Genomic DNA, 10,486 nt, shown 5'->3' on the forward strand with positions numbered 1-10,486 from the left:
CATTCCTAGTAGAGATAAAACCAACCAGTTCCTAGAATCCCCATGATGGTTGATTTTCCACACTTCACCTCTTCAGAAGTCACCGGAAGTCACCCCTCATTTCCCTGAGGAATGGGGTCTCAAGTTAGACTGCGGTCTGATAAAACGCCAGTCCGCAGCCCTCACGTCGGACGCTTCCTTCGAGTTTGAACAAAGCCGTTTTATTCAGCACCTTCGTAGCTCAACCATGTCTCTTGAGTCGGAGGACGATCAGATGACCTTGAACGTTTTTGGTGGGATGTCAAAGGTCAGTTGTCATCAAGTCAGTTTAAGTAACGCATTTTAATGTACATGTACAAGTGTCTACAAGTATTCATACCCCTCGAACATTTTGTCACATTGCCGCCACTAACATAAATATATTTTGTTGAAATTTCATGTAAAATACCAACGCAAAGTGCCACACAGTTGTGAAGTACAAAGAAAATTATACACGATTTTAAACTTCTTTTTTTTTTTTACAAATAAAAAAATGGAAAAGTATCCAGCCTCCTTCTCTCTGAGTGCAACCAATTGCCTTCAGAAGTTGCCCGATGGCTGCTGAATGATCGAATGTTGACCTGATGACTAAACAGAGTCCACTTGTGTGTAATCTGATCTCAGCACAGCTGCTCTGTGACGGCCTCAGAGGTTTGCTGAGAGAATATCAGGGAGCAAACAGCATCATGAAGTCCAAGGAACCCGCCAGACAGGTCAGGGATGAAGTTGTGGAGAGGTTCAAAGCAGGGATAGACTCTAAAAGTTCAAGGGGTATGAACACTTCTGCAAGCCACTGTAATTCCACCAGTGGTAGAAGAAATACTCACATCTCGATCATAGGGTCGACGCACACATTTCTTTTTTCAAATTTTGGAAAAACATTGCAAGCAAGAGGCTCGAGCGGATGATATCATACACGGAGTGGGAGATGGCGAGAGGGAGTTGGACTGTTACAAAACAGAGCTACTATAATTGTCAGTTTAACTCCCAGTTGTCACTCCACAAACGGAATTGTGTGCCAGAATGAAGGAAACGCTCTTTCACGTTTGTAACTCTCCAAGTGAAAAGGCTAATTTTGCTCTGTGACTTCCAAACGTCCCCCGTAGACTCCAGTGTTCGTCAGGACCGTTTTTTTCTGGAGGGGAAAAGGGGAAAAGTGTATTTTGCCTTTCAAATATCCACAAATAGATGCCTTGAGCTCACAAGGGCTTCGTGATACCACTGCATCCTGCATTACTTCTCTGGTCCTCCAGAAAGCAGAAGGAGCCTGTTACATATTGTATATTTAGTAGTACTTGGAAGGCAGAATACACTGTTTTTGTGCAGTAAAGCCTGACTGACATATTCCCTTTGAGGCCAGAACCTTATTTACCTTTGTTGTTACTTACTTGGCTGTAGATTTATTTAGAAATAGACAGCATTTTATAGCTGATAATAATAATAATAATAATAATAATAATAATAATAATAATAATAATAATAATAATAATAATAATAATAATAATAATAATATATTACTACTGTCAGATATCTATAAAATATATTATTTTACAAAATAAATAGTTTAGCCAAAAGTTTATCCTGAAAATATTATGAACATCTTTTTTTTTTTTATTCTCAATGAAAATTCTGATTCCCACTGACGCACATGCGATTAGTGGGATGCTCGCTTTCTCTGAATGGTGTGAATGTGTTTGCGTCCAACAAATTTCACACACCCTAATTTAAACGATGTAGTTACATAACGGTTTAATGCTGCGTGTCAACGCAGCCCAAAAGCTGCACGGAACAATCAGCTGTGATTGTTTTCCTCACTGTTTCCTTGTACAAAAACAAATGGTTGGCAAATTCAAGCACGTTACAAACATGAGGGCCATGTCAAGGTGCCGGCCATCAGAGCAGCAGGGCGAAACGCTACGAGTCCCTGGATGTGAAGGGATGAACACCATTTTCCAAAACATATTCCCTCATTTGTTATGATGATGGCGGTGGAGAGTGCTGTCGGTCTAAAACCTCAAGATCAGGTGACTGTGAAGACGTATGATTCGCATTATTTTCATTCTCACCAAAGGATTTTGCGCCCCCTCTGCTCTGAACGCATCTGCATTCGTTACACACATCTATTCAGGATTTTCCTTTAATATGTCAGCCGTCTGCAGCGAGAGCTGTGGAAATGATTCAGCTGCAAAGCAAACACTGCCAGCTACTATCCCACATATAAATGTCTCATAAACCCGAGACATATTACAGTCTGTTAACACACTTTTGTCTGCACTTTTCCTCCTGGCTGTTTAACTGTCACGTTACACCTCTGATCTCCAGCAGTCACGTTTGTGTCATCCATGATTCTTCACATGCTCTTATTGAACTTCTATAATTTCCAGATTTTCTGCATGACCGCAGTTTGTTCACGGTGACTTTTGAGATCTAAAAGTCGTTTCCGGTCTGTGTCCGTCCTGCAGTGTGAGATCATGTTACATCAAGGTGTGGAGCACATTTATTCAACACTAATTACGTTCAACTCCTGTTTGTCAGTTATGTAATTGAGTCAGTTTAATAATCGCAGCACATTTTGTTCTGCTCCCAGAGTTGAGTGAAAAGTATCCGATGCCCTCTGCTGGCCCTGACTGATCCGTCCTTTGAGACGCTGTGGTTCTGTGGTACCTCGGTTTAAGATCCACATTTAGACCCCAAATCATACACACATGTACATACACACTCTTGGAAACATTTTAATTCTTCATATAAATTCAGTGATATAGAATTAACTCAAAGGGCTTTGTACAACTGGATCAGATAAGAAAAAGAGGTAGAAACCTCAGAGGAGTGTTTTGGGTTTTTTTTTTTTTCTACTGAGGCAACTCCTTGTTAGAGGCGGAAGTACAGACAAATTTAAGTTGCTGTCAGGATTTACCAGCACAAACATGAATGAAACTCTGTGGACAACTTTCAGTCGCCTTTGTTGATGATGGCGCTAAAGGACAAGGGTTATCTTCTGACAGGGGAAGGCATTGTATTTGCGAAACAGTGCCAACGGCAGCAGACTGAGAATACTAGAAAACAGCTCAAACAAACGAGTCCCAAGCAATGATTGAATGATAACGCAGACCTGTTTTCTATATTTCAGTCGCTGGAGAGGTCTCCACCAATCAGAGCATTTCAGGAAATTTGTTTTATTTACTGATTTGTTCATTTTTACATGATTTTTTTTTTTTTGCATCAAAAATGGGTAAGACATTGTTTTTAATCCCCACTAAACATTTGCGGTCATCACTGGGAGCTGTAGGCTACAGTGAACAGTGAGCATAAATCATGGCGGCATGTCCAGGCTTCAGGACCATGGGCGTGGTAGTGGGGGGAAAAGTGGACCTGACAACCCAGGGCCCGAGTAGGGAGAGGGGCCCATGAAAATCCTGACTTTGTTTTGGTGATGTTTTTATTTCGAATGAATCAGAATCAGGTGGTAAGTGAAATAACCACTCATCAATATAATCTGATCTAATTGTAGTTCAAAACCCTATTTATCCTTTTTTATTTTAAATAAATAACCCTTTTTCTCTCTTCTGTTTTGTTGCTCACATGCCTCATGCACTGGCATGGATAGGGGCCCACTGACAAAGAGATTGTACAGGGCCCAGAATTTGGTGCTACGCCCCTGTTCAGGACACTTGGATCACCACAGACAAGCAGTAATCAGGCATTTCACAGTTACACTAGTATTTGTTTTTAAATTACTGAGTAGATTTTGACTGAATTCTCATTTTTGGGAATCCCTTTAGATAATTGTGCCAGTGGACTGAGAGCGTAATATTTCTCAGTTTGAAGATGAACTCAAGATCAGGAAAACATCTGCTTTGGCTGACCAGGAGATCCTCCTCTTGGTACTACGCTGGTCCACTGTGCATTGACTTTTCTTGCTGGTGGACACAGAGACACTGCAGGATGAGATCAACAGCCTCCTCTGGGGGGCCAGTACCAACACACTGGCTGTAAGGCTGGGCTGAGAGGATGGGAGCTCAGAACAACTCTGAGAGGCAGGGAGATGCTGCTGCTGCTGCTGCTGCTGCTGCAGTAAAATTGTCGATTTTCTAAAAGGAGTTTTCCTTTAAAAGAACAGCAGCACTGGGGAACTCCAACACTCCGACCAGGAGCACCAGTAGCACAACTTGACCAGTGACTCTAAAACACCGACAACACTCTTTAATGTTTCCTCTTGGTTATTTTGCTACAACAGTAATACCAGCACAGTGATGAGAAAGTATTTGACAGAAGTAGAAATAATACAATGTAAAGATACTTCTAGTAAATACAACATTTGACTACACACACACACACACACACACACACACACACACACACACACACACACACACACACACACAAACAAACAATTTGAACTATCTTCAGTTGATAGACTCTGTGCAGTAGATAGCAGGGTTGGCAGCGTTGCTGGGGGATAATGATAACGTTGGCGGAAGAGTCACAGCCGTGCACAACAAAAACACTCGTCTATTCCACACATCAAGATGTGAATAGTACCAGGACACAATGTAGACCTGTTTACATAGAAGTTGAAGTTGGACCTTATTGTACTTCTGATGAATTTATAAATTATGGAACAAAAACAACAACTTGAAAACGACAACAGGGACTTTGAGGTGTCAGGCTCAGCTCAAGTCCAATTTAAACTGATTATGGCTCAGTTAGAGCAATAAGTGAACAGTGACTGACACAAGTGTTCCGTTACCTAAAGGTGCCAAAGGTTCTTGTACCTTAATGCCAGTTTTAAAAGTGTAGACTAAGTTAAGAACCAGACATTTTGGATAACAAGTCATTAAGTAGTAAACATTCATCAGGATGGATTAAACATTCCAATAAAGAGACTGTTGTCTAGGTTTAGTGTCATCTACTGTGGTTTCCTGACCTTTGTGAGTGCCTACACTTGACCTTTGTGACCCTCTGCAGGAACACTCACAGGAACCCTGCTGAGTCACATCGATCACAAACTGCTCATTCACTCAAAATAAGAGTAAACACTGACCCCTGGTGGGCAGACGACAACACAACAAGTTCCTCTTATCTGTTGTGGTTGTGTGTGTTGTGTCTCTGCTGCTGACGCACACACATGAAAACAGGGGTTTAGCTGATAGTTCTGCTCCTGCTCAGTGAACCCCCTCTATGCTGAAGTCATGAGTACGGCTGTTTTCTTAATTTCTCCTTTTTGAAGAATTTTCTCATTTTTGAAACTGCATGGGCTCTTAAAAACATCAACAACAACAACATTGTAGCTATCCAAAAAAAAAAAAAAAAGGATCACAATGACAATAGATCATCCACCTCAAAGCCTGAGTCAGCTTGTTAGTTTAAGTGAAGAGGTTACAGGCGTTGAACGTGGGGTCAGCTTTGAATGATCGGAAGTTGAGTAACATAAGACACACCTGAACTTAATGAAGTAGAGAGAAACAACTTTGACGAGGTTGCAGCCATGCCTCTGCTCACACTGGTACGACCAGAGTCACCAAGGGACTGAGGTCAGAGTGTTATTATGCTTACTTTATCTAGAGACACTTGAGTTCTAAGACTGGATGCTGCTCACGCCCCCAGAGGTTGTACCTCCAGAGCTTCACCTATTGTCTCAGTCACTGTAATCCACAGGCATCCCAGAATCCTCCAGACAGAAGACGAAGAAGAACAAAAAGATTCTAGGATCCTGATTCACGGGCCACATCCTACTCCAAACTGCTGGCCTTGCCCTTGAGAACTGTTGATGGACGTTGTCCTGAAGGTCCTGCAGGACCAGAGAGAACCCACACAGGAACAGGGAGAACATGGAGACTCACACAGAAAGATCCCGTGCTGGAGTCGGGACTGGAACCTGGAACCTTCTTGCTGTGAGGCCACAGTGCTGACCACTGCACCACCGTGCTGCCATAATAAAATAATAATCAAAGGTAAATCACTTCCAAAATAATTACTCTAATATCCAACACTGCAAACAATCTACCACAAACATTACAATGGATTCTAAACTCACATGTGAAATACACACCACAAAGGGATGATGATGATGATGATGATTATTATTATTATATGCTTATAGCTGTTATTAGCTGCTTATATAAGCTCTTAGGCTCCTCCCTCCAGATGGAGGAAGGTCAGCGTTAGATATGACTGACTACTAACTGTAATCATGTTAATTATTCTCTGAAATAAATAAATCAACTTTAAAATGGTCAGACTCTTCCTGTGTGTCATGCCGTTTGAATTATTTACCTTGTAGTGCAGAAATATTTCAAATGTGTGATACGGTTTCCTTCCCTGTTGTGGTGTCTGAGTGTAAATAAATCATTTGGGATTCGGGGCGGAGTGCAGCTTCTTCTTCACGACTTCATTTGCTCAAGTTTTCCTCAACAGCAGAAGAGAAATAAACATACTGAGGTCATCCACCTCATTTTCTTCAGTTTAAGCTTTCAATGCTCTGGATCACTTAAATCTGCATGAAGATCCAGGAGCACAAATCAGTGATTATTTATTGGAGCAATAATACACAACTACATAGCACGAACATGGCAGTACTCACAAGGTAGAAAGGTAAATGAATGAATATGAAGCCTGATAACTGTAAAGAGGCTGCACTGATAACGAACCAGGTCTCCATGGAAATGATCAAGTATTATAAAGTAATCACACAAATGTAATTCACAGAAGGCATTTGCTATTTAGAGAGTCTGTAACAATGAGGAAACTGGTGTTCGGACTGTATTCATAACACAGCTTCCCCATCAGCTTGACCTCCGCGATGCCTCAGCGTTCATGAGTCCTCGGCCTTGTAGCAGTAGACACCGTGCTTGTGATCTGGAGGAGGGAAGCCAAAGCTCCGTACCCCCGGCTCAGAGGGGCCACAGTTCCTCCGCGGCCTCGTGGTGGGGTACCGAACGCTTCCGTCGGCCAGCCAGCCAGCGTCACAGCGGTCCAACCCTGTGAATTTCCACGCGGCGTAGAGCTGTCCAACTTTGGCGATCTGTGCTTTGTCATGCTGACACGCCTGCTGGGCCTCAGTCAGGTTGATCTTGGGAGAAGACTGGAGATAGTAGACTTTCCCTGTAGAGGAAACACATATGGAGAATTTTTCTAGATGGGGTTCTTACCAACATTTCCCTCTGAACATTGGACCACAGATTTCAAACAGACTGTTGCAAACACTCACAGAATCTTCCACATATGTTGTTGTTGACTTGTGGGTCAAATCAGAGTCAAAAGTGAAAAACTCACCTTGCAGTGACGAGGAGAAACAGAAGACATCATAGCGATGGAGGTGCAGCTGGCGCCGGCCGTAGCTCCGCACCCCTGGAGTGAGGCCGTGCCCTCCACAAGGTCCTCTGGGTTGGGTGATAGGGTACTGGACCGTCCTGTCAGCCAGCCAGCCAGCGTTGCACCAGTTCAGGCCTTCCCTCCAGGCTTGGAAGAGCTGAGTGAAGGTGGCCAATGTGGAGTCCTGCTCCTCACAGGCCCGCTGAGCACCCAGGAAGCTCAGGTGGTAACGTCCGTGAGGGTGCTGGTACGGAAACACCACACCTGTTGACAGGAATTCTTCCTTATTCACGATTACGGTGTACTTTACCACAAGTGTTACCATGAACAATGCTCCATATCCACTAAACATTATAGAATTTGTATCTCAAATCCTACTATCTCTGCACATGCACATTTTGTAGAAAACTGGCAGGTCTTGCTATCAGGGGAAGTTTTTAGGTTTGAGAACCTCGCAGCTCCAGATCCACGGTGGCGCTCTCATCCTCCAGTCTGTCCACCACCCCGCAGATGTAGCGGCCGGTGTCATTCAGCTGGAGTTCAGTCACCACAAGAGCTGCATCTCCTGGGAAGTTCTGCCTCAGATGCACACGGCCTCTGAGCAACAAACACGCTGCAAGTTTAAGGTCCTTTCAAAGAATCAAAACGTCATAGCCACTGAGGATTTATCATGAAAGGACTTTCTAACAACCTGAATTCTCCAAAAGTTCGACTTCGGGACCCAATAGCCACCAGCACATCTATCTGAGGACCCCCAGCAACAGAGATCCAGGACCACTTGACCCGGACTTCCCTGGGAGAGTTCACGTCAGGCTCATACCAAAAACTGCACGGCAGGGTAGCATTTCCCCCCCGGACTGCAAACACAGTCGACTGAGCCGAATCCACATGGAGCTTCACAGCACTCAATTGAACTGGAAGGAACAAGAACGGAGGAACAAAACAATAACAAATTAACGCTCTCTCCAGTACAAACACCCATGTAACAGCCGAGGAAATGTTGCGTGTACAAGGAACATACTCTCTGTGTCATCTGTCCCCTTCAGGAAGTCATGGTAGAAGAAGTTTGAGGCACTGGGGGCGGACAGAGCCCAGTTGGAGAGAGCCAGCTGAGCGCAGGTCAGCAGAAGAACCGGGACGCAAGCCATCCTCAGTGTTCCCTGAAGCTGCGGGAAAAACTGTCATGTGACTGTTTTCAAATGAATTTGACACTTTTCAAACTATACACAACTTTTTTTAATCTCCTAAACGCATAGTTCACCAAGAAATGAAAACTCTGTCATCATTCACTCACCCTCATGCTGATAGAGGATCGGGGGAAGTTTTTGGTGTTGCAATTCTTCCAAACAACTGAAGTGAATGGTAGTGGTCAAAGAGGTTTTTCAAAACAGCTTGGAATGTCAGGGGTTCGAGACATTTGGGATACCTCAGACATGCTGTATGCAGGCATTTTATTATGTTTTTTATTATATATAATATGAATGATTTATTTCATACCCCTTTTCCTGTACGTCTGTGCATATTCTCATTCGTCCAGGTCACAGGTATCTAAGGAGCTGAAACAACTTCCAGACATATACTGCGACTATATCGAGTTAAATCTGATTCAATCCCTTTAGGTACCTTTTCTTGTAAAACTCCAGCTGTGTTTTTTTTGTTTTCTTTGGAATTTAAACTTCACCCGGCCTTCTATCAGCACGAAGGTGAGTAGGTGATGACTGAACCTTCCTTTTTGAGTGAGCAATTTCTTTAACTGTGGTGTGGTGCGTCTGCAGGCTGCCAGTAGAGGGCGGTGTGGTGCCATTTGATTCAGGTATGTCAGACGCGACGCTGATAATCCGAATACATGAACAGAATATCTAGTAGGAAGACAAACTAAGTTTCAATTGCTGTCATGTACATTCTGTGTTATTATGTTGATTTTTCATGACTTATTTGCGTCCTAACAGCATTCGTACAAACATTCACCTGGGAAATTATTCCTCAGTATCAGGGGCCTGACACTCAAACGGCAGTAAAAAAAAAAAGTAAAATAACAAGACAAATATCCTCCCTGACTTGTAAATCAAATGTGTGACCTGCAAACGGCGATAAATGTTATTGAGATGAAACAACACAGTTGCATTTGTCGCTCGCCACTTACCGCAAAACAACTGAGGTCGAGGGAAGTGGTAACCTCAGACGCCCAGGAAATTTTTCAGGACAAACTTAAAAAAGAAGGAAATTCCGTGTCGTTGGTTATGTAGAAAAGGTCAGCAACAGTTAAGCAGGTGCGACAAAGTTCAGCTTTTCTCTGCTGCAGCTGCTTCTATGAAGGGAAAACACACCTGGATGGGAAGAACCACCTGTGTGAGAGGAGCGCAGACGTCCAGTGGTTTCATCCACGCAGATCATCCGTTCACGTTCCCAGCCTTTAAACAAATACCAGGACAGTTAGAACTAATCTTGGTAAGTCAGGAATATTTGTGGGTGAAGATAGAAAATGATGATTATTATTATTATATGCCACCATTTGCTGAATTCGCTTTTAGGTGAATATGAAGTTTGTAATCAAGATCCCCGGCAGCAGGTCAACGTTGAGCACAGTCGATGTAATAAATGTGATAAAAATGTATGGTTTCAAATATCAGCTGACACTTTAATTCACATCACTTCCTGGAAGCACTGCAGTCTATTTTTGTTAAGCATGTTGTGAGAAACACACAGGGAACATGCATTCTCATACAGTAAACACACACTGGGGGGACAGATGTGTCCGAGATGCTCAGTCTCCGTCACATTCATTTTAAAGATGAAAGCTATTGCCAAGGGCCAAACATGCTGGGACTGAGAGCCAAGCAGGGAGATGAAGGGCCACCAGGGTGTAATTACACCCATAAATAGCAGGACAAGGAGCAGAGGACCGAAACCGTCAGGAACGCTGGTGACAAGAGCACTAGTTGGAAGTGGTCTTGGACAGACATGGCTGCACCCTTCCTTCACAACCCTCTCACCAGGGAGGGACTCCTTTTTGGATCACATGAGCATCTGGACAGTGAGGAGATGCCTCGAGTCTTTTTAACAAAACGTTGGAGTCTTTTGATGTCCCTCTGCTTCAAGTTGCTTCCTTTGCATCCCCAGTCACAGACAACAAGTCCCTCAACAAGTCTGCACACGC

The 10,486-nt window shown here is 43.4% G+C and overlaps 1 protein-coding gene across 1 annotated transcript; it reads right to left on the minus strand.

The window, feature by feature from the left end:
* Nucleotides 1-6,592: 6,592 nt before the first annotated feature.
* On the minus strand, nucleotides 6,593-8,681 carry LOC147268993 (hyaluronan and proteoglycan link protein 3-like). The gene is made up of 6 exons (XM_086225998.1): nucleotides 8,624-8,681; nucleotides 8,351-8,495; nucleotides 8,021-8,243; nucleotides 7,781-7,926; nucleotides 7,291-7,593; nucleotides 6,593-7,119 (listed from the first exon to the last, which is right to left on the minus strand). Exons 1-6 carry the CDS (start codon nucleotides 8,627-8,629, stop codon nucleotides 6,830-6,832), a joined length of 1,113 nt encoding a protein of 370 aa, XP_086082124.1. The 5' UTR covers nucleotides 8,630-8,681; the 3' UTR covers nucleotides 6,593-6,829.
* Nucleotides 8,682-10,486: the final 1,805 nt, after the last annotated feature.

The sequence above is a fragment of the Aulostomus chinensis genome, chromosome 2, assembly GCF_037954235.1.
Source record: "Aulostomus chinensis isolate RoL2024-O1b breed Wild chromosome 2, RoL_Achi_v1.0, whole genome shotgun sequence".
Lineage (NCBI taxonomy): Eukaryota > Metazoa > Chordata > Actinopteri > Syngnathiformes > Aulostomidae > Aulostomus > Aulostomus chinensis.